The 25,503-nt window shown below is 43.8% G+C and overlaps 1 protein-coding gene across 1 annotated transcript in view; it reads left to right on the forward strand.

Moving 5' to 3' along the window:
• PLXND1 (plexin D1) overlaps positions 1–25,503 on the forward strand; it is a 281,158-nt gene that overhangs the window by 192,514 nt on the left and 63,141 nt on the right. The window contains exons 20-25 of the mRNA XM_069206314.1: positions 8,618–8,732; positions 9,793–9,900; positions 12,224–12,336; positions 13,199–13,291; positions 20,331–20,461; positions 23,775–23,973. Of these exons, the coding sequence (XP_069062415.1) occupies positions 8,618–8,732; positions 9,793–9,900; positions 12,224–12,336; positions 13,199–13,291; positions 20,331–20,461; positions 23,775–23,973 (759 nt within the window). The remainder of the gene's footprint in view (positions 1–8,617; positions 8,733–9,792; positions 9,901–12,223; positions 12,337–13,198; positions 13,292–20,330; positions 20,462–23,774; positions 23,974–25,503) is intronic.

Here is a 25,503-nt window from a genome sequence, read left to right on the forward strand (position 1 = left end):
TCGTGGTATTTCCCCACTGACCTGGAGCCCTGTGCTAACCCTATTGCCAGGGGTAGAATGAGCTGAGCACGAGCTCGTGAAGGAAGTGGGCACTTATCAGGGGTCATCTCGGGTCACCCGGAAACCCCAGGCCAGGCAGGGCTCCAGTTACTCGCGCTGGATGTGGAGTGCTGACAGGGGAAATAGAGGGGGCTGCGCGCCAGCTGTTTTGATTTACAGAAGAAGTTATGACTGCACATGCAGACAACACCAGTCCAAGCTCCGGAGCCCACCCGTGTTGACCCAGTAGGGCAGCAGAGGAGGACGGGCTTGCGGGGAAGCAAGGGTGTGTGGCATATAACTTCGTCTGCTACCAGACCACTTCAAGCCCATTGTAAAATCCCAACTTCCGCCTACGTCAGACCACTTCCGTTTGCGTACTATAAGCACACACTATTGTTCTTTTACTTTACAACATCTCATCGTGTTACGTTTATTATTACAAGTAAGCTGTTTCCAATAAAATACAGAGGTGTTAGCAGTTTCTTCCAGCACGCCCTTGTTTTATGTTTTTCAAGTCATTCAAATAATTTCACAGAACAGATTCCCTTTTTTGTCCTATATTTCCTGGCTGCTGTTTGGTATGGGCCAGAAATGTGTTTTGCCAGATATAGGGCTCCAAATGTGACCTTAGAAAATATCTTTACATAGTCTTCCAAAAGTGTGAAAAGCCAGCCTGGAATGGACTTCTGGAAAACATTAGTGGCAAAATGCCTGCTGTGGAAAAGTTACTAACATAAGAAATAGATGTAAGTTTAGCTTTATAAAGAGGTTCATGGACTAATGTTAGGAGCAGTGTTAAAGGTGAATTCATAAAATAGTTTTAGAAATTAAGGGCCAGATGTAGGAAGCAGTTTGCAACTGCACTTTGCAATGCACAAAACCCGTTTTGCGATTCGGTAACCTGGGTGTCCCCTTCCTAATTGCGAGTCGCATTGCAATGCAGGATTGCTTTGTAACCGCGAATGCGGGCGCAAACCAATCGCAGTTTGCACCCATTTCAAATGGGTGCAAACCCATTCGCAAAAGGGAAGGGGTTCCGATGGGACCCCTTCCCCTTTGTGAATGGCATTAAAAACTTTTTTCCAGAGCAGGCAGTGGTCCTATGGACCACTGCCTGCTCTGAAAAAATGAAACGAAAACGTTTCATTTTTTAGTTTTGTAATGCATCTCGTTTTCCTTTATGGAAGACTGGCTGCATTATAAAAAAATATAACTGCTTCATTTAAAAGCTGTCACAGACATGGTGGTCTTCTGTCTTCAGCAGGCCACCATCCCTGTGAGTGCCGCAAGTCTCAAGGGGGTCGTAAATTGCGACCCACCTCATGAATATTCATGAGGTGGGCATTTGCAACCCCCTTGCGAGTCGCAAACAGGGTCAGGGACACTGTTGTGCATAAGGTTTTGTGACTCGCAAATTGCGGGTTGCTCTGACTCGCAATTTGCGAGTCGCAAAACCCAATTTACCTACATCTGGCCCTAAGTACCGAATTCGAAAAAAACTCTCACGAAATCAAGAGCCAGTTGTAGAAAGCATGTTGTGAAGCAGTTTTAGTAAACAGTTCTTAGCACCAGCAGCATGAGAAGCAGCTTAAAGAAACCAGTTCTTAAAACAGCCTTAGAAAATAACCTTAAAAATAACATTTATAAAAACCCGAAAAAACAGCTTTACAGAATAGCTTTTGTAATTAAGTTTAGAGATAGTTTAAGAAACAGACTGTAAAAGCTCCCTCTGGAACAACTTTGGAAATCAGCCACAGAAAAAACCTTTCCAAAACCGCTTCCAGATAGTTTCAGAACGCAACTTTCATAAGTAGTTTCAGGAAGTAGGAGCAGAAATATGGTTCAGAAAGTGGCTTTCCAAAACAGCTGCAAGAAGCGACTGCAGAAATTAGCTTTAGGAATCGGCATTCTGAAACAGTTTCAGAAATCAGCATTCTAAGAGCTTCAGAAAACAGCATTCTAAAACAGCTTCAGAAATCAGCATTCTAAAAGAGCTTCAGAAAACAGCTTTCTAAAACAGCTTCAGAAATCAGCATTCTAAAAGAGCTACAGAAATCATCATTCTAAAACAGCTTCAGAAATCAGTATTCTAAAACAGCTTCAGAAATCAGCATTCTAAAACAGCTCCAAGAAGCTACAGTAGAAGGAAGCTTCAAAAAGTCGCTTTCCAAAACAGCTCCAAGAATTAGGAAGGAACTTTCAAAAGAAGCTACAAGTAGCATCTTTAGAAACTGAATTTTCAAAAGACTTTCAGGATGCAGAAGCAGAAAACAGAGTAAAAAAGCAGCTATCTAAAACATCTTTTGAGAAGTAGAAAGGAGCATTCCAAACAACTCAAGGAAGAAGGCTGCACAAAGCAGCATTCCAAAAGAGCTTCAGGAATCAGCTGCAGAAAGTAGCTTCTGAAAACAGCTTTATAAAACCGTTTCAGTGAGCAGCGCTATACAACAAATTTGAAAAACAGATGGAGTTCCTATCTCCTCTACTTACTGCCATTACCAATGGCACTTAGAGCAGTGGTTTCCAACCTGTGGTCCGGGGACCTCTGGGGGTCCGTGAAGCCTCTTCAGGGGGTCCGCAACTGCTTAGAAAATGAAATAATATTACCAGATTATGTCCCCAGCTTTCAGTAATGACTCAATGGGGGGGGGTGGATTCCATTAATGATACAGTGGGGGTCCTCGGGTTCCAGTAATGATAATGTGAGGGTCCACAGAAGTTAAAAGGTTGGGAACCACTGACCTAGAGAGTTTAAATGGAGTCCTTTAATAAAATAAAAACCTTTACTTGCTACATCAGACAGCAGCTTTAACAAAATCCTTCAGAAAAAGGTTTAGGAACAGCATAATTAAACAAGCCTTGGCAGAGCTAATGTCACATCTTTAAAATGTGAGAAGTAAGATATCAACTTTGCCAGTGCTTGATTGGAAAGCATAGAGAACCTGCGTTTGCAAAGCCAAGAGTTCTTGGCTTGTGGCTTCCAATGCAGAGGACAGTCACCCACACCTTAGTCACAAGCAAGCTCAACTACAGCAATGTCCTCTACACCAGCACCTCAACTAGAAACATAAAAAAACTACAACTCATCCAGAACGCCGGCGCCAGACTCATTCTGGACCTCCCACGCCGAGAACACATCTCCCAAAACCTGAGGCCACTCCTCTGGCTACTGGTCGAGAAGCGAATCACCATCGAGCTACTAAACCTTGCGTACAAGACCATACACAACATATGACCAGCCTACCTGAACCACCGCGTCTCCTTCCACACCCCGCAAGATCCCTCTGCCCTGCCCAGATGGCTGTGGCTGTCATCCCTTGCATCTACAAAACCACCACCGGAGGACGATCCTTCACCTACATTGCAGCCAAGAGCTGGAACAACCTCCCCCTGCACCTCAGAGAAAGCCCGTCGCTCACCATCTTCAGGAAGAACCTCAAGACGTGGCTCTTCGGATGAGGCCCTTCCCCCAGCACCTTGAGACCCTCACGGGTGAGTAGCCGCACTTTACAAATACTGATTGATTGAGAGGTATTGGCTTCTAAAATGCCTTTTTTAATGCCATTCATCATCGCCAAATAGAAATGATTTTGAACCATCAGCAAAAACAACAAAGAAAAAGCACAAGAACATATAGGCTCACACGCGTCATCATGCATATGCATTATGAAGCAACAGCAGCACAACGTGATGGAGTGTGTGTGCACATTTGTCACCACATATGCGCACATGCATCTGACATAATTAGTCTGCCATTTTATTTTATTTTTATTTACTATTCCAATATGGAGGACTCCAATCTTGGCGCAGTAAATGCAAACAATTAATTTAAACATGCTTTGAAAGCGCATATTTTAAAAGGAGAAGCCTGTATATATAGTTTCATTTTTTCAAAAAGACAGCTGCCTCCTTCCCTGAGCAGCATGGAGTGCGCAACAGAGCAGGTATTTGAGGGAGGGAGTAGCAAATGAGGGAGCGAGCAATAAAACGTGCACTCTCATGGAGTGCAGAATTAAAAAGTAGTCCCCTGAATGTGAGCTGTGGAATCCATTCAAAAAGTTGGTAAAAAAGCTAGGGAGGACAAAAAGAGGAGGAAACCCATCATAAAAATTTCAAGCCACATAGGCTTTTATGGTGCTGGGAGAAGGCCCAGCTGGTGCACTCACTGAGCTATGTCAAAGGCAGAAGGTGTACTTAGCATAACTCTTCTCCTGATGCCTATAAATCTGCCCCCAGGCTACTGCAGAAGACCAAATAACTGAACCCTGGGAAAAGAAAAATGGATTAGGCCATGGCAAGCATTTCCATTTACATTCTAATACTTCCTTATTCCTTTTAAATTCTTTTCAGAGTTACCTGAGAGAAAAGTATTTGAAAATTAAGTCATGGCATTATAAAGACCGAAAACATTAAATTGAATGCACAATTATAACATACAATAGCAAATGTGTTTGTTTCCCAGACTTCCAGTATTTTGAAGTGATTTTATTTATTTCATTTCTTTCAAACAATACTTCACAGACAAACATTGGCAAAGCTAACAGCTTGGAACTTGCACTATAAAGGAAAGGTCTATTGGGTTTGCCAGTTCTTGTTTTTGTAGAGGTCATGAAGTCCCCATGTGCTGACATCCATCTGCTTCCCTCTGATCTTCTACAGACTCATGTGATGTTTCTTTTGCTTCTTCTCTGAAATCTCACTTCTGTTTTTATCTGCTCCCATATTTATGTTTCACGATCTATATGTCTTCACCCAGCCTGTGACACTGTGACCACATCCCATGCTCGAAGGAGGAAGTGCAGCCAGTCACAGGCACTTCTTCTCGTGACCTCATCCAGTTTTAAGCATCAGATCAAAATAAGATGCACCAATCGATAATTAAAGATGTACACATTGATTTAACGTTGTTAGCACACAAACCAGATTTACATAAAAATATTGAATTATTGAACAGGACAGTTGATAAGGACTCATGCCTCTCAGGGGTGGCTCCTTTAGGGCAAAGCAGAGGGGCAAGGGCACAAAAACATAAAGAAATAAAAAAAGAAACTTACCTCTGACGCCATATTGCCGCTCTTCTGGCTCCTGCTTCACTCACTGCAGGCACAGGGTCTCAGCCTGTCCTGCGACCAATCCTAATGCTGCTCTCACATGAGAGCAGCATTAGGATTTGCCTGAGCGCCCTGCCTTGGTGCTCTGAGGCAGAGTGGGAGCCTGTGCCTAGTCTCTCCAACCCAGCAACACAGTGTCGGTTGGACAGAGCCCAGTGCGCATGTGTGTTTGACTGTGCACTCCCCTTCTGTCCCTGTCTTTGCCAGTGGCGCTGCCCCCTGAAAAATAAAAACGATAATAAATAGTGTTTATTATCGTTTTTATTTTTCGTTTTGCAGCTCCTGGTGCTGGCAGGCGGGGTGACACTCCCCTGCCATAATGGAGGAGCCACGTCTGATCGCTTTGTTTACTCTTGACAAATAAAAACCTATAGTTTGCGGCTATATTGAGGACTTTCTTTGATTTCTTACCGGCATTTGCCTTTAACGCTCCTTATGCAACACTACACAACTTTCCCTTTGCTTTCTCAGTACTATTTATATTTTCCCTGCTTTGCACCCTCTTTGCCTTTACTTTTCTTTCCTTTGTACTATTTATTTTTTCCCCTCTAGCCCAACATATGATGTCTTTACCCTCTCTTACCCAGTATTATTTGGCCTTGCCCTTCCTCACCCAGCACAATCCCTTCTCCAACATCAGTCCCAGTCCCTCTGGACACTTTTGTTGTTTTCATTTTGACCACATCTGCTGGAGGCTGTTCCCTCATTTCAATCTCCCCTTCTGAGAAAACATGTTTTCTAAAATTAATCCTGCACAGTTTTCCTCTATTCATACTCTATTTCTAGGGCCTCCCTTGTAGCAGTCTTGGTTTAACCCATGCATCACTTCATTAGCACTTCTCTGGACTCGCTACAGATGGTCCTGGGGATGTGGCATCCAGAGCAGGACACAATACTCCTGATGAAGCCTCACTGGGGATGTTAACACCAGCTCCCTCTGTCCTCTGCTTGTACTACTCCTTAACAGTTTCAGAATTCATTTACATTAACCACAGCCTTTTCCCTTTGGAGGGGTGATGCTAAATGGCTTTGTATTTTCTTACAAAACACTTCTGGCTGCAGTCAGTAGTTTTGAGTTGTCCATTGTACCCCATGAACCTTGACAGTCAGAATGAACTAGCTGCAATATAAAAAGCACATTTTTAACACCGCAGCTTCTTGGAGACCTGGAATTGATTAAATACCAAGTCGTCTCACATCAATACATATGCTAAGGAATTGTGGTTTCTAGTTCAGGGCCTTTTTGAACTGCCCTTTTTGCAGTTTCAGTATTGATACTCTTCGAAGCCTGTGACAGACAGCATTGTAACCAATACTTTAATGTATACTTAGGAAGGACATTAATATTTACTTAGAAGTGAATGGATCCCATCTCCATTCCGATTCTGCCCCATGAGGGTTTTAGTTTCACATTCACTCTGTTTAGGTCTGGCTTTGGCAGCACAGCCTTCTATGGGCCATACTTGATAAAAAAAGAGCTTTCAGAGTGCTACTGAGAGAGGGGCTTAGGCTCCACCCACATGTTGGTTTCCACGAACACTGGATTTGATTGGGCCAAGTTGTCTGCTTCCACTGAAAAGAGTGCAATTATGGGTTGTTTGAGTTGTGGCAAAGCTTGTACTCAACGCAGCAGGACAAATGATGAAGGTAGTAGGCCGTATGTATTTATTGTGAATGGCATATGTTAACATCAATCCATTTAAAGATGGATTGTTCTTCTGTATGAAAGCCTTTCAGAGAAGGATCACATTACAATTAATCTCACAGATTACTGTGGAGACAGGGTTTTTTCGTTTTGGTTATCCCCTGTGACAAACCAGGGACAAACACAGTTTGATCTGTGTGCATCCTTTGACGGCCCTCTTGGGAGGGAGGGAGAGAGGGAGGGAAAGGAAGAGGGAGAGGGAGAGAAGGAGAGGGAGAGGTAGAAAATATGTTTTTCAGATGCCACAGATCTAATCAGTTTCTTATGAAACGTTATGACAAAGGCAGTAGGCCTGATATGCTTCTAACTTACCACATATATTAAAGCCAATAGGCATTTAATTGTGGATTGCTTTGGCATCAGGTGAAAGTCTGCCGTCACCTATTTTGTTACAGGAAATTTCACAAAGTGACTTTGTAATAAAGGATTTGGTTTTGGTAACCCCTTTTGAGAAAATCCCCCAGGGGTAGAAGATTTACACTGTAATAGTTTTTGCTACAATCTCTTTGGACGGCTTGACAGTAATACCTACATCAAGATTTATAAATAATATATATCCATATAGATACACAGAGGACCTTTTGGGCAGTCCTTTTCTGCCACTGGCCTGCTTCCATCCATGGCAGTGTATGCATAGGGTAATGGTTCAATCCACATTAATCATTTGCTCTCTTGTCCTGTGAATAACAGCGTTTTCATGCACCTAAAATGAATGTGCTTTAGTATTAGGGCTGGTTAGCCTCTTTTTAAAGATCCCCTTTCATTTGCTTGGTTTTCAGTGGATGGCAGAATGGATGCATGCGTACAAGGATGAGTGACAGAATGCATGTATGATGACTTATTGAGTTCTTAAACGCATCAGTGACACAAAAGGCACTTTCATTCATAAGCCAGACCTTTTGACATTGCTAATGCTTGTTTTTAAATGGAGCAGTGTAACTATGTATCTTTAAGCATCTTTTATGACATTTGATTTTATGTACTCCACGGGAGTCCATGGCCCTTGCTGTTTTCCCCTTGATTTGCTCTCTTGCTCCCGCCTTTACCTGTGGCTTGCTTCCCTTCCTGTTCTTCCTCTCTCATTCAGGCCCCACTCCCCTACTCTTCCTCTAGCCCGTGATGATTCTTTGTACCACTGCAGCACAGCAATACTCTCCCACTCCTCTCTCTTTGCCCTGTGTCTAGAGTCCTCATTGCAGCCTTGAGCCTTCCGCTGCAGGTATTCGCTTTGACAATGGTTACAGAATTGCAGTGTAAGCATTGGTAAAACGAATAACACTGGACAGCCATCTTGGAATTGTATTTTGTTTCTATATGTTATTATTGTTATACCATTCGAAGATGGCCGCCTGATGTTATTAGCTTCAACACTGCTTTTGCTACAATTCTGCAAACAGTGACTAAACCAACAACAAAGCGTAGCGGCAAATTGACAAATTGCTACGTATTTGTTTTTACCATTGCTTATTATTTGATGTTTTAAAATGGAGGATAGTAGTAAGTCATACCCCTCTAAAGCAGCGTCTTTAATTTCCCTTTAAGACCTGAGAAATGGAGACCCAGGACCTGTCATTTGCAAAGGTCACACAGGATGTCAATACAGTTACAGGGACATGAACTCCTGAGTCTGCAATCCACTTTAAGTGTCTTATTCAGTAGATTGCTAGACATATAAAAAGTTTTTTGTCTTCATAGGTCGATGTTGTGGCCTCTCTTGGGGCTGGTGCTCACAGTTTGAAATAACTTTACCTTACTGCAGGTCCAGGTCGGGAAGTTCAACCAGACCATCGCCATGCTGCAGCTGGGGGGCAGCGAGACCGCCATCATTGTGTCCATCGTCATCTGCAGCATCCTGCTGCTGCTCTCAGTAGTTGGTGAGTGACGCATGCGCTGCAGGTGGGCGGGGCCAATCCTAGAGCAAGGAAGGCTGTGGTAGCCACCTGGGATGACACCAGCAGGGGGCAGCAGAGTGTGTTTGCAAGAACCAATGGTTGATAACATTAGTGGTTCTTAGACTGGTAGTAAACCCATCAGGCAGAACCCAGCAATCGGCCTCAGATCAAAGCAGTTTACACAGCAGTATCATATTTCATTTTAATAGCAGTTCATAGAAACATCACATCCAGTGTAGCACTTATAACATTAGAGGAGATGGTGTTAGTACATGCAGCAAGATATTTGAGAATTGAAGGAGCTCAGTGGTGGAAAGTACATAGGGCTTCATTTACTAGTCAAGGGTGCAAGGGTGCCTGCATTGTGGGGATGATTGTTTTTGCACAGGAAGGGACAACTTCCTGCACAAAGACAATTTTAAGAGGTGTTTTCCTCTTCCGTTGTGTGGTGCAAAATGCAGCACACATAGAAAGATGAAAAACAGGGAGAAAAAAGCTATTTCTCCCCGTTGCGTCTCTCTTCCGCCATCCCTGAGGTGGCTATGGAATCTGACGCATTCCCAGACTTGTAAATCTGGGAATGCGTCAGATTCCTTCCGGTTCCATCGTTGTTGCATGGGAACACCCCAAGCAACACCCATAGAACGCCCGTTTCACACAGTGTTATGCGTGAAAGGTGTCCATTTTTACAAGGCCATGAAGAGCCACGCAAGGTGGCTTTGTGTGGCCTTGTGAACATGGGCCGGCACACTGCGCCACCGGAGCATCAAAATAATGATGCTCCGGTGACGCAGAGTGCCGCTAGGGCCTCGTAAATGAGGCCTATAGTGTGCAACATTCCAGAATTCAGAGTGCTTATGGAGTGAGATATTGAGGGATAGGCAGATTGGAATAGTCAAGAACTGAGGCTGAGGTTCACTGGTGACTAACAGCATTTTGAGATTTCAAGATGGTGAGAACTAGCACTAAAGTGACAGGGAAATAGCACCTAACCTTTCAGGAGGTTACTTCCCAGTCCCTTAACCTCTGTGTTTTTCCTCAGCGCTGTTTGTGTTTTGCACCAAGAGCCGTCGAGCCGAGCGTTACTGGCAGAAGACCCTGGTGCAGATGGAAGAAATGGAGTCTCAGATCCGCGAGGAGATCCGCAAAGGTAACGGACGGGGCGCTGCTGGTCGGCGCTATCTTTTGAACAAGGTGTTGCTTTTAGGTGTAGCAGCTTCTTATGCCGGCTTCATATTTTTCTAAAAACAATTGTGATAAAAATACATACTTTTATAGACGTATACAGGCAGGGCCTTTGGGTCAGCCATCTTCATTCATTCCTCGTTCCAAGTGTCATTCACGTTTTGCTTCCACCCACCGCAGCATGAGGCAGTGGGTAATTAGCTCTCTTCCCTGTGCACCTGCGCCCAGCTGCCTAAAAAGTAGTCCGCTTTTTATTAATATTTTTTAAATACCTGTAGCTAACTTTAGAAGGCAGAATGTTTCGTTTTAATTGCCACATTTAATGTCCATTGAACGTGCTCGCAAAAAGCATATATATTTTAAATCACAGGCTTGTCAAGGCCATACTTTTTTACTTTTTCAGTGCTTGTTGCAAATAGCGGCTTAAGCCCCACTGAAGGGCACCCAGGTGCTCAGGACAGATGTACATGGGGAACAGATCAGAACACTGGCATTCGAGCAAAATGATTTTTTTTAATACACTTCTGAAAGCCATGTGATGGATACTGTTATGCAGACCTAAAGATAAAAACGAATGTGTACTGGGAGGTATTAGTAGTTTTAAGCCAGTGTCAGTATCATTGGCGTCAGACATTTTATTTGTATTTCGAGAGGGGTCAAAGGTCTTATGGTTGTTTGAGGCCATAATCTGCACATCCTCCTTTCTTAGTGCTGGTGGAGGCAGTGACTCTGTCGTCTTCCAGACAACACATTAGCAAAAAAATGTCCACACACACCAAATAAAAGGAATTGCGGAAAATAAAGAGGAAAAAAAGATAAATAATAATGGTCTAAAATGAAAAAAGCAAAAATTGAAAATAAATCAAGCATCGTGGAAGTACGACAATATTGTAATTGTGTACATCATTATAAATGCACGTCTCATTCCTATGTGGATTGTGAAACAGGTATAGAAACGTGTGGCACTAAAGAAAATTCAAACTGTTACTTGATGGTGGGTAAATATTGCACCACCTTTAGAAAAGACCCTATACCGTGAGGTACTGCAGTGTCAGATTGGGTTCTACTTGCAATAACACTAGAGTGACCACCTCCATCCAGATCATCGTGGACACTGTTTCCAGCCTTGAGCTTTTGTGTGATAGCCTGATGCAGAGGTTCTTAACTCTGAGGACCCCTGGTAGTCCGCGACTGGCTTACAAAATTAAATAATATTAAAATGAGTAAGTTAAAGTTAATAAAGTGTGTACAAATAAAGAAACAACATTTAACATTTGAAAACTTTTTTTCTACTTTTGATTTTGAATTAAGCAAAATACTTGAGCATTTGTTTGTGTTATACTTTTTTTTTATACTTTGTTGTGTTGTTTGCAGATCACATAAATTGCTTAGGCCTCCAATAATGACTCAGTGGGGGTCCCCAGATTCCAGCAATGATTCAGTGGAGGGCCACATCAGTCAGAAGCTTAAGGACTTCTGGCCAAAATCATTCTGGGGGTTGTAGTCCTGTTCTGGTTACATTGAACTAGTTAGACTAACCTTCCTGAATTCAATGATTTGTAGCTGAGAGGCTCAGGGTTTGAGATAGGGTCCATAATGGTAATGACCTGTAGTGAGGTGGTTACCCTTATTAACTCCTACCTGCATCTGCAATATTTAAAAATCTCTCCAAGCTACACAGAGCTGATCTAGTACATGTGACGTACCATAAACGTCCATGGTTGCCAATTTTCGAAGTGCATACATGATATGTTAGTTCAGTTCTGTTTTCTCCTTGGAATTCTGGGGCTTGTAGTCCTTATTGTATACTGAGTTCAATAGAACTACAAGTCCCAGAATTCCTAGGAAAAAAACAGGACTGGCCTAACTTGCCATGCATGGACCTGGGAAACTTGGCAGCTCTGAACTTCTCACAACCTGGCTGGCAATTCTAGCAGTGGCACTGCACGCCTCAGAATATATCTAGTTTCGCCTGCTTTCGCTCTTCAGTCTATAGCGCCAAGAGACATTTTTAGGATGTGTGGTTATCCATACAAATATAAATATAAAACAACAAAAATCAAAATAAATGAAAGCAATGATATTTTCCTGTCTATGCACCTCAAAGTCAGACCTATCACTTAGAGCACCTGCAAAGTTACAGTTATGAAGCAGGAGCTCTGTAAATTCTCATTGCTTGTTCTGGATCTCTGGGTTCTGATTGGCCGCTGCTATGTGTGCTGTGATCAGTGATTCATTCTGCATTGGAGGGAGTTTGCCTCATAGATGGTCCGTCTTTTATTGTCCAGGATTTGCAGAACTCCAGACAGACATGACGGATCTGACCAAGGAGTTGAACCGCAGCCAGGGAATCCCCTTCCTGGAGTACAAACACTTTGTGACACGCACTTTCTTCCCAAAGGTAAGGCGCTTCACTTGTTTCTGTGTAATAGTGCCCTGTACAGCTTAGAGGGGGTGCTGGGTAACAGGCATGCAGATATATGTAGTTGTATAGTGCAAACCCAGCTGTACAGTAGCATTAAGTAAAATGCTATCAGGACCAATAGATTGGGTTACTAACACTTTGTATAGCGCTTAGAAATGGCACAAGTGTGTTGGTGAGGTATATGTTTCAAGTGGGTGTGTGTAACCTAGAGGGGGTAGCTATATAAGGGTTATGTGGAGAGTGCATGTCAGAGGAGACAGGACCGAGGGAAGGTGGATGGTGGCTGATGCTGCGGGAGACCAGCATGAGGTCGAGAGGGATGCTTTGCCAGTTGACGTGTGATCCGCTGGACCAGTTTTTTTCTGTAGCTATGGTTTCTGTAACTTTGGTAAGTAGATGGTTTGTGGCCAAGGGGTTGAGTTTTAGAGGTTAACTTTATATTTGGTGTTCATGGGACATTTTTAAACTATTTTTTTAACTATTCTTTTGTAAATTTCTGTTATATCACCAAAAGTGTTTTTTAACAAAGTTAAGTGCATCGTTTGCTACTTCTGGTCAGGTTCATGCTTTTTTTAAATACACAAAATCAAATAAATAGAGCGAGCCTTGAAGTCCACCCTCCCATGTCCTGTTCTCACAGTTCCCACCCCGAGGCCTGCTTTCTTACAGACATGGCCGCCTGCCTCCACCGGTGGCCTCCTTGCAGGGATGGCTTCCTGCCCTGCCTTTATCTTGCAGTCACAGGGCCCTGCCAGAAACCAGCTGGCCTGGAGGGCTCCTGTGAAGACCAGCCTTCGCTCCTTCTCTTCTCACGTGTTTTCTTTTCTGTTTCCCCTAGTGTTCCTCCCTGCTCGAGGAGCAGTACAGCCTGCCCCCCCACGTGGGCCACCACGCTCAGGAAAATCACCCCCTGCTACTGGGAGAGTGGAAAGTGAGTATGTGCCCCCTGAGGGGCCCTTGGGTCAACACTGACACAGCTCAGCAACAATATTTGTACATCACAAATCCCTGCCAAGCGGCTCCTGACGGCGGCCTTCAGTTTGCCTGCGTGAGTGCATTAAAACGCCACCTTTACAAGCACCGTCAGGGCGTCTTTAAAGAGCCCGTCAGAAGTTGTGTCTGGCTTTGAGAGACATGCTTAACCCCCTTCCTGCGTATCACCTGACAGGGCAGACGCAACAAAAACAATGGCCCGGCACATTGTGGTTTTGAGAATTCCGCGGGCTGCCTGCTGCCCCCTTGTACAAAAGTGTGCCTGACCACCGGGGCTTGGATCATGCAGCAACGGCATTAAAGATGCTCACTGCCTGAATCAGTTCATTCCATTGGCTTATTCAGACAGGTGTCATCCAAACTTCTGTTAAGCGCTTCGCAAGGATGAGTGCTTAGCATCTGGGTACTCATAGAGGACACACACCTGTGCTCAAAGGTGCAAAGTAAAAACTGCATTTTATGTTTCTTTAAAATGTATTATGTTATTTGTTTTATTGTAATTAACATAATTCTTTTTATTTTGCTTTACAATGCATGAAAGTAAGGCCGATTACTTTGTAGCTTTGCTGCTATAACGGTCACGCAGGCAGAACTTCCCTTCCTCCCCTGATGTCACTTCCTGTTTTAGTGGTTGAAGGAAGTTCACAGAACTCAGAACATCCTAGGAAAAATGCTTGCAAACACATTTAAAATTAGATAGATCGGAGTTTTTCATTGAATATTCTGACACAGTTTAAAACACAAATAGTGTGAAAGGGACATATATTATATTTTGTGAAAGCAAGGTAGGCCTAATTTATGTTCAAAATAGTTTGCCTGTCACTTATGAGGACGAAACCCTTCTCTGCCTGAAATTCACCTCCTCTCCAGACAATCAATTGCTCAAGCATTCCTGCCACCTAATCCAGATCTGAATGTCTAAGACCTATCTGAAGCTCACCCCATCCAAGACAGACTTTATGTTATTTGCCAAGAACATCAAACAAGGAATAGTACAAATGCGGCTGAATGACATGAGCCTTGATAGCTTTGAACCCAAACTTTCACTGAATGCCAAGTCACTTGGATTCACGTTGGACACCACTCTCACCATCAAGGAACACATTGCCAAAAAGACAAAGACGGCCTGGTACCAGCTCTCGCTTGTAAAGAAGGTGAACTAATTTCTTTTAGCCCCCCCTTACCATCCCAGACGATTTTAAAACCAGTTGCCTCTTTTACAAAGCCATCACGACCAGCACCCTGCTTATCTTGCAGACAAGCTCAACATCTCTGGTGGCTCGTGGCATACCCACAGCAAGGACACCATCAAACTGGCGAGTAGAGGTGTAAAAAATAAGAGAACAAGACAGCGGTCATTTTCCATCTCTGCCCCCAGGATCTTAAAAAACATATCTGTATCCATCAGGACTGCCCCAATCCTGCTTCAATTTAGCAAAGGGTTGAAGACTCATCTCTTTAAATAACACCACATCACAATGCAGTAACAACCCAACAACCAGCTTTCCTCTCCCTATGATTTATTGACCATGCGCAGTTCTCTGCTGCTTTTTTGGTTACGTTTGTGCTATACCTAAATTACATGGGTGCATACATACATACAATGAGTACCACCTGAAGACTCCAGGTAGGATCACAAGAACTGTACACACGTCATTTGTGGTCTTTTTTTTCCAGTTCACAGCAGTTGCAGTTTTTGTAACGTCGGTGGATCTTGCCTAAGTAAAAAAACAATGCAATGTCAAAGTCAGCAATAAAGTGTCTGAGTGACTGGGGGTGCAACAAGTTAAGGAAAAGAAAATGGCTTGAAAAATAAAACCTGTGAAATCTAGACGTTAACAAGGGTGTGCAACATTTCACAAAGTTGGGAATGCAGATATTTTAACTCTGTAAGAATGCCATTCCTGCTGTTATCAAAGTGACCAAAACACCAGGGAGCACAAACTAACAACCAAGGAGCATTTACACCTAGCCTCTTTCTGTCTATTGTATTCAGAAACATGGGAGAGCAGAGGAATGATTTGTCTTCTGTTGGCTGATCACACTCCTATAGTAGCAAAGATAATGTTCCTGTTCATCCCTGAGGGATTGAAAAGCAAACAAACATTTGCACTGCAATGGGTCTCGCGTTTGCTCAAGTTAGAGCTGTTAGCGTTGTAAATTCCTAACTGGACTTTTGTTGCCACACAAATTGAAAATGAGAAGTAAAACAGCTGACATAAGCAAGTCAATTCAAAGCACCATGGCCACCATGAGCATGAGTGCGAATGAGAGAGACAAAAGGAAAAAAGAGTTTGCTTGCTCGGCAAACGTGCAATTATCCATGTAACAGGGTCGGTCCCCAAGGCGGTAACAAAACCGCCCCAAGGAGGGACAAACGTAAAGCATTTACCAATGTCATCAAAGGATTTTTGAAAGGCAAGCCCACGAACGAGTGAAAGTGATGGGCGTGAGGTGGGCGTGGTTAAAAGCCCACATAGATACCAACACGTCGGAAAAGCAGTGCTTGCGCGCTGCTATGCTCAACCTAAAATCAGGGGCAAATGGTATGACTCCTTGATCATTACAAGTTAGCGGAGGTTCTAGGACCTTTCCCTGCCGGTCAGTCACTGACCCATGCTTTGCGCTGCTGCTCTTTCCTTTGTGTGTGCACCTTTTTTCCTTTTTTTAAGCATTGCTCTCTTTCCAGTCTCTCTGTGTGGGGGAAAAGCACCACATAGAACTGCATGGCACCCTGGTTGGTGGAGAGGCACAAACCGGATGTTTTCTTTGCGGTTCTTCTGTCTCGCAACCCTAATGGGGCGCGTTTGTTTTTTATTCTTTTTACGGGGGGGGGGAGAGTCTGTACTTGGACCCTGTGTTTTTTTTTTTGTTTTTTTTTTTTACCCTTCCCCACCCATATCACCTCTCATCTCACTGCCACTGTTTCTGATTTATCTATTTGACATCACGATTGTCACCATCGTGTCTATTCCTGCAGTGTGGTGCAGGTGGAAAAATGACCGCTGACGAAGCATCCACTGCAATAAGCCCACACACCGAGCACGCTAGAAATAAGGTGAAAACTAATGCAAACCAGAGAGTAGCAAAAAAACCTGTAAATTCGGACCCCATCAGTTCCGCTATTGTGTATCTCTAGCACATCACATCCCCCTTTGGACGAGCAAAATATTGCAGATGAGGTGGAAAAAGAAAGTCAACATTTAACACAGCTAAAGCAGGATCTTGGGGGCTGGGGCAATGCTTCTGATCCTGGAGTCCCCACATTAGGAGGTTCAAAGGGTGCTCTGGGTGACCTACGCTTCCGAGTCATGTGTCACACCTTAAGAGTTCTGCTGGGTGTATGAAGGTTCAAGTCTGGGTTTGGTAGCCTAGGACAGTGGTTCTCAACCTTTTCACTTCTGTGTACCCTCACATTATCATTACTGGAACCCGGGGACCCCTCCCCCCCCCCCAATTGAGTCATTAATGAAAGCTGGGGACCTAATCTGGTAATATTATTTAATTTTCTAAGCAGTTGCTGACCCCCTGAAGAGGCTTTGCGGACCTCCAGAGGTCCCCGGACCACAGGTTGGGAACCACTGGTCTAGGAGTATAGCCCAAGACCAGTTCCAGAGTATGGGTGTTTGAGAGCAGTAGGGTCACTCAGGCACATTACCCTCTTCTTGGCATAGAAAGCATATTTTTGCTTATGTGCAAGTGGGTTTGAGCTGCCAAGACAAATATTCTTGGAATAAAAATTGTGAGATGTTGTTCTTGGCTTGAGCAATGCTAGCCTCGAGAGAGTTTTGTAAATATTGTAAAATGAAAAAGGTTTCTATCATTACTTTTTCACATCGATCTTTAACGTTGTTCAATGTTTTGGTAACATAACTTTTAGATTTGATTGTTATTTTCATTTCCATTTGGTTTGCCTGCAAGTATTTGGTTTGGGGTAAAATAAACACAGCACAGTTACTTTACTGTAAAGTTTTTAGGGCTGTGCTTTTATACTGTGGAGTGTAGGGGGTCCTCCCTCTAGCTGGTCCATAGCTAAAAATAACCAGAACTAAAGAAATATCCGCTACTGACATTAAATATCCTGCCCTTGGTCAGGTGCCCCATCAGCGACACCTCACCTCCTTTCACAACACATTTCAGCCTGATAAAGGTTAAGTGCTTCCAAAGCCCCCTGATTTGAAGGGGCAGTCCAAAATGCACAGGAGATTCCGCTTGGGAAAATTCCTCCACCATAGAGTTAGGTTGGTAATTCCTCCACCATAGAGTAAGTAGGGTAATTTCTCGACCTTAGAGTTAGGAGGGTAATTCGTCCACCACAGAGACAGGAGGGTAATTCCTCCACCATAGAGTAAAAGGGTAATTCGTCCACCATAGAGATAGGAGGGTAATTCCTCCACCATAGATTTAGGAGCGTAATTCCTCCTCCATAGAGATAGGAGGGTAATTACTCCACCATAGAGATAATATGGCAATTTCTCCACCATAGAGGTAGGAGGGTAATTTCTCCACCATAGAGTTAGTAGGGTAATTTCTCCACCATAGAGATAGGAGGGTTATTTCTCCACCATACAGATAGTAGGGAATTTCCTCCACCATAGAGCTAGTAGGGTATACCTCCACCATACAGATAGTAGGGAATTTCCTCCACCATAGAGCTAGTAGGGTATTTCTTCCACCATATAGATAGTAGGGTATTTCCTCCAGCATAGAGTTAGTAGGGTAGTTCCTCCATCATACAGATAGTAGGGTATTTCCTCCAACATACAGATACTAGAGTATTTCCTCCACCATAGAGCTAGCAGGGTAGTTCCTCCACCATATAGATAGAAGGGTATTTCCTCCACCATAGAGCTAGTAGGATAGTTCCTCCACCATACAGATAGTAGGGTAGTTCCTCCACCATAAAGATAGTAGGGTATTTCCTCCACCATAGACCTAGAAGGATAGTTCCTCCGCCATATAGATAGTAGGGTATTTCCTCCACCATAGAGCTAGTAGGGTAGTTCCTCCACCATACAGATAGTAGGGTATTTCATCCACCATAGAGCTAGTAGGGTAATTTATCCATACACATAGGAGGGTAGATCCTTGGACATCAGTAATATGTCCAGGTGCTGCAAAGCTGCAGGACAATGCGACTGAGGGCTGCAAACCAGGCACGCGATAAATGAGTCAATGGAGTAAATTGTGACAGCAATGGAACTATCAAGTACTGCAACGTGGGCATCTATTAAGTGATCACAAGCTGCACACAAGGACAGATAAAACGATTAACCGCTGCAAGATGGCACATTAGTTATGTGACTAAGTGATGCAAACCGGAAATGCACTAAATAGGTGCTGCAGACTAGATCAGAAACGCATGACTAAGTGCTGAGAAATGGGAAAGCAATCAAGTGACAAAGTGTTGACGACAATCACTTGATGAAATGGAAAACAAAAACAGGACTTGCAGCAAAACCAATTGCTGCAATTCAAGAAAGCAGTCAAGTGATCATGCTCTGCCAGTCTGGAGAGCAATCAAATGATTAATGCTGCAAGCAGTCGCGGATGGCGACTGGGCAAAGTGTCTGGTTAGGGGGAGCAAAAAAACAATTACAAAAATATATATATATATATAAAAAAAATGTTTTAACTTACCTGGTCATCGCTGCTGCACTCCAGGCACAGGTTCGCAGCCTGCCCTACGCCAATCATGATGCTGCTCAGAGCAGCGTTGTGATTGGCTGGAGTGCCCTGGCTGGGCACTCCAACGCAGACTGGGAGCACGGGCTTGCTCTTTCTAATCCGGCAACACAGTGCTGGGTTGGAGAAAGCACTTGTGCGCATGTGTGTTTGTCCGGCCCAAGACGGCCAACCAAACCTGCATGCGCACTGAGGGGAGTGCTCTACGCACTTCCCTCAGTACTCGTCACCCCCAGGGCCCGCCCCTTTAAAAATAAAACAATAATAAACACAGTTTATTATCGTTTTAATTCTAAAGGTTTACAGCTCCTGCTACTGCTGGCAGGGGGCGACGATCCTCCGCCCTAGCGGAGGAGCTGCCCCTGGCTGCAAGACAAGACAACCTAGGCTTTTCAAATAAAAAAAGCAGCCCAACGATTAGGTAAGCAAATCAGGACATCGGTCGAGTGCTGTAATTTATTACATCAATTGAGTGGTCGAGTGCTAATAACCTGGACAGCAATCAAGTGATGTAGTGCTGCAGATCAGGCCAACAATCAAGTGCTACAAACCTGGACAGCAATTAAGTGACCAAGGGCCAGATGTACAAAATACAGTTTTTGCACTTCCTAAATAACGAATCCTAAGAAATCGCTATTTAGGAAATGCTAAATGGAATGTACAAAAATTGAGATTTCCTAATAACAATTCTTACAGAGTAGGAACCGCTATTAGGAAATTGCTATTTAGGGAATGTTACACCATTCGTTCCCGTGGGCCTAATAGAAAATCTCAAATTAGGAAATGCAAAACCATGGGTGCCTTGATGCACTCCCAAAAAAGTGTTACACATGTTAAGCATACAAATGCCCAAGGGTCATATGGACACCGTGGGTCAATTGAAATGGCATTTCCTAAATGCCCATTTCGCATTTAGGAAATGCATTGTACATGTGCTTAGGAAATCGCAAATATGAAATCCCTATTTGTGAATCTCTGTCTGCCTTTGTACATATGGAAAGGTAATTTAGCATTTCATAATGGACCAAATTTGCAATTCGGTCTGTTAAGAAATGCTAAATCCTTTCATACATATGGCCCCAACTGCTGCAAAACAGTACAGCAAAAACGCAAGTGATGTAAAACAGGGATATGATTAAATACCGCAAATGGGATAATCCTCGAGGCCAGTTTGAGTATTGCTAGCGAGGTAAAATCCAGACAGAGATTACACACACATATAGACACACCTCTGCTCAAAGATACATGCATGTTTCTGATGCTTCTCATCCTAGCTTGGTCTCTTTCCCCAGGTCCCTGAAAGCTGCAGAACCAACATGGAGGAGGGGATTGCGCTGTTCTCCACCCTGCTCAACAACAAGCACTTCCTGGTCACGTTTGTCCACGCCCTGGAGCACCAGAAGGACTTCGCAGTCCGGGACAGGTGAGTTCAGCAGATTTCAAAGCAAACAAGTAAATGAATGTTTAGCTCCTAAAACGATATGCAGCCTACTTCTAAGCACTTGGACAGGAAAACATGCTGAGAGAGAGAGCGCTACCAGCTCACAGAGCACAGTGACGTAATGTCTGAGAGCCAACAATTCAAAAGTCACATGAACAGGATAACACTGGGGCTTTGGTGTCCTGCTGTCACGGAAAGAGGGGACAAAAAGTCCTCAGGGAGGGGCCCATCGCCAGAAAAAATAATCTTCAGCACTGAAGGGATCCTAAATGGTTTGATGAAGAAGTTTTGCAACACTTTCTAAACTTGTTTTCTTAGTTACTCTTACAATAGGTGAGGATGTGTGAAGCAGTTACTGAGAAGGATCACCTACGGTAATACAGACCCTCAGAACAATAAAAACATTTTAGAGGCCTGGGAATTTGCTACACTTCGTTTCCATAAAGTTTGTGCCAATGTTTGTAAAATTGCCCGGAATTTAACAACATATGGGTTTAATGGAGGTGACCCAATTTTAAAAAATGTGATTTGCATGAGAAAAACTCGAAAAATAGCAGTTTTTCGGAACTTTCTTTTCAGCAAAATAACTTCTGCATGTTTTTTTCACTACTTTTTCTGAAAAAAATATTGCAGATTCCAAGTTTGAGTGAACATGTCCCTGAATAAAATGTTTTTCCTGCGAAAACTTAATTCACGACAGAAGTGAGCAAAACGATCATATCCTTCCAAAGTGCAAAATACAAGCTTGTCACAACTCCTTTTGCGAGGATAAACCCTCACTTAATTTCCATCAGGTTTCTGAAAGACAGTACAGTTGGTGCAAATTTGGTCACCACCCAACCTCTACCAGGTGGTACCGGCCTCTCGGAGGCAGCCACCTGTCTAGTACTGTCACAGTGTTCACAATGAGTAGTCTGCCAACGCCACGTCATATTCAGGGGTACATGCACTGGGTGGCACTGAACCTGCCACCCTAGAGCAATACAGAAGGTGTAATTGTAGCAGCCAGGCACAGAACAATACAGTGTCCAAACAATTGCAACAGCCACCAAGCACAGGATAGCACAGCGACACAACGCGTAACCACAGCATCCAGGCACAGGATACCACAGTGACCCTGAAAGTGTGACAACAGCAGAGAGGCCCAGCACAACACAGTAACACTTAGTGTAACAACAGCCTAGAGACACAGCACAACACAGCAACACTTAGTGTAACAACAGCTTAGAGGCACAGCACAACACAGCAACACTTATTGTAACAACAGCCTAGAGGCACAGCACAACACAGCAACACTTAGTGTAACAATAGCCTAGAGGCACAGCACAACACAGCAACACTTAGTGTAACAACAGCAGAGAGGCACAGCACAACACAGTAACACTTAGTGTGACAACAGCCTAGAGGCACAGCACAACACAGTAACACTTAGTGTAACAACAGCAGAGAGGCACAGCACAACACAGTAACACTTAGTGTAACAACAGCCTAGAGGCACAGCACAACACAGTAACACTTAGTGTAACAACATCAGAGAGGCACAGCACAACACAGTAACACTTAGTGTAACAACAGCCTAGAAGCACAGGATAACACTGTAACAGAGAAAGTCAAACTGCAGCAGCCAAGCAGACTATTTTTGATGGTCTCGCCACGGCCCATGTTATGTTATGTTCTGTGTATTTGTACAGCGCACTATCTCCCGCGAGGGCACTGGCACTGAGCAGGATGTGAGCCTAGCCCTACCTGGGGTAGGGAGGTAATTGAACCTTCTATGGGGGGGGATTAATTGAAAAGCCAGGCCTTTCTGCAGAATTCAAAAAGAGACAACGAGGCTCAGCTGTGGAGAGTGAGGTCATTCCACACTTTAGGAACAATGTAAGAGAATGCTTGTCCTCCTGATCTGGTTCTGTGTACGAGTAGCATGGCTAACAGTAGGAGTCCTGCGGAGCTAATGTGTCTGTACGGTTGGTGGAATGAGATGCAATTCTTCAGTCAGGTGGGCCCTGAGTTGTATAGTGCCTTAAATGTGTGTGTGAGGAGTTTGAATTCATCCCGTTTGTATACTGGAAGTCAGTTCCATGAGGTGTGTTGTAATGTGTGCAATGTGGAAGGTTGCAGATGAGTCTGGCTGCAGAGGGTCCGGATGGTTTGTAGTCTTCTGGTGAGTGCTTGGTGATCACGGCATAGAGGATGTTCCCATAGTCCACCTTGCTGGTGACTGGGGCTTGAGTGACAGTTTTTCTTGTGTTGTTCAAGGGACCAAAAAGAACAACTGTTTCACTGGTTATTTCAGGTTGGCCCATCTGGCACTGCCAGACTCCCCGGATGGCCAGTCCAGCTATGGACAGAACCGATTTTGACATCATACATATTCACAATCTGAGGCACTTGTTTTGCCTGGAATCCTATTAATGCTTATTAATCAATGCATGTAAAGTATGTAAAACAGTACTCCTGCAGTACTACTTCCCTCACTCATAAATACTTTCATAAATCAGGCTCAAGTTTATTAGTCAAGAGTCCCTACATCAGATCTGGTTGCGCACATTCCGAACACTTACAGTACAGGGCCTCAGAGGATGGAGACGCCTGCGCTGAAGAATATCTCTGATATTAACAATGAACCCTAAATGTATGTGTACAGAAGGCTGCATAAACACTTGAGTAATACACAAGTTTTACACAGGATACAGCAGGTACTGTTCAAACACATGCGCAGAGGGTCAGAGGGCCTCACATGTAAGGGTTAGAACCCAACCAGAGCACTTGATTGAAACCAAATAATTAGAAAATCGTAGTAGTGCCCTCTGAAGGTGAGCTGTGGGTCCTGGGCTGTTGTTTATATTCTGCCAGCAGGGTGGTTCAGCTGGTTAAGCCCTCGCTGTTGGCATCTCGTGATCAGCATGCCACAAGTTGGATTCACAGCAAGATCAACTCAGTCTTCCAGCCTTCCCAGTGTAATACATTGAGTAACAATAAATTGAGTAACCATAATGCTTGGTATTTACAGAAAGAGAAAAATGTTGGCACGATGTGCTACACAAAAATAAGTTGATGATTCTTTTATCCAGCATTGCTGCCACAGTGCTGGTTTCTTGGCACCATCACACAACGGAATCGTAATAATTTTCTCTACTGGAAAACATGAAAGGCATAGTCAGTTCGACAGGTGTTCTAAACAGTTACCCTGCAAGGTACCCACAATTCATTGCAACTGATGCATTATCCATTGAGGTATCGTACCAGCATGCAATGATGTGTAGCTTCAACCAGGCATCTTTGTCCCTTCCAGATGCAACTTGGCTTCTCTGCTGACCATCGCCCTGCATGGGAAGCTGGAGTACTACACCAGTATCATGAAGGATCTCCTAGTGGACCTCATTGATGCCTCAGCAGCCAAGAACCCCAAGCTGATGCTGCGGAGGACGGAGTCTGTAGTGGAGAAGATGCTCACCAACTGGATGTCCATCTGCATGTACAGCTGCCTCAGGGTAAGTTGGCCCCTTCCTGGCCTCCTGCCTCATCTAAGAATCAGTGGTCCAGATGTTCTTCCAGCAAATAAGTCCATAAAGTGTGCTCGTATAGTTTTGCAAGACTGTTGATGTGGATTTCATGGTGTGCTTCAGAAAAGAATCATTGCAAGTCACGCTAGACACACCTGTGACCAACACCTTTACTTTAGTGTTTTTTTTTTTTTTTAGAAAACAGGATGTAATTTCTGAAACTAATCAGTAAATAACAAAATTATGATCCAGTCTTTGGTTCTATGTCAAACATTAAGCTTCAGAACTACAGTTACAGGAAAGTAACGTGTTGCAGGAAGTAATAAAAAACAGGGTGGCCAATGACAGACACAATAAGAGTGAGATAGCCTGCTGACTCTGTCAGTCATTACCCAACCATTGGATAACACTTTATATATAGAAACACTCAGACACTCCTTATCATTGTTAGATGTGACAGATGGTATCTTCCTGCAGACTGTGCACAATGCAGTGTTTTAGTTTCCATATATTTTAGCAAATGTTTTGGGGGCCGGTAAGTGATTTCCTGGACGTTATTTAGGGCGATCCCTGGCTTGGTACTTGCGACCCCTGGCACTGCCCTTGCGACTCTGGGCCTCAGAGGTGGCAATATCAGTGCCAAGAACAGAGGGTGACTCGCTGTTATGGGCATTGGGGGCTCCACCTTCTTGCTTTCGAAGTGTGAGGGAGTGTTAGAGAGTGTGAGTGAGTGAGAGTGAGAATGACAGAGTAAGAGTGAATGTAAGAGAGTGAGAGTGAGTGGCAATAAATGAGTGGAAGAAATTAAGAAAAAAGGAATGAGTGCGAGTGAGTGTGAGCGAATGAAAGTGAGTGAATGTAAGTGAGTTTGCATGAGAAAGTGGGCTTGTGAGTCTGCAGTCTTGCCTTGGCATACTTAAGCTAATTCTTGGGTAACAGAGGTACCCTTGGGAAAATGTTGGTCTTAGAATATTGGATGCATTTCTTAGCATTACTGGCACTGCAGAATACTGGCACAGGGAAAGGTAATACGTGGCACTGACATACTAGTGGTAATACTTGGGGCATATGGGACACCCATGGCAAAGTGCTTTCACTGTCATCCTGGAGGCAATACTGGCATAAGGACACTGGTGGAATAATGCTGATGCTGGCATTCTGGAGGACACTATTGGCATAAAGCGCATCATTGGCAAAATGCTGGCATTGGCGCATTAGAAGTCATTATTGGCATAAGGGAGGAGAACAGGTGCATAATGCAGGGGCAACAATGACAAAATGCTGGCCCTGACATACTAGGGGTCATTTTGATATAAGGATCATTCATGGTACAAAGGTGGCACTAATGGCAAAGTTCAGGCCCTGGCATATTGTTTGTAATTTTGGCCTTAGGAGGCATCATGGCATACTGGGGGCCCTGGCACAATGGAGGTATTTTTTTGATTTACATGTGGAACACCTAGAGCATATTTTGTTATTTAGAAAATTGGTTAATTCCTGGGGAGCATTAGTTTTCAA

Source organism: Pleurodeles waltl, chromosome 9, assembly GCF_031143425.1.
Source record: "Pleurodeles waltl isolate 20211129_DDA chromosome 9, aPleWal1.hap1.20221129, whole genome shotgun sequence".
NCBI lineage: Eukaryota > Metazoa > Chordata > Amphibia > Caudata > Salamandridae > Pleurodeles > Pleurodeles waltl.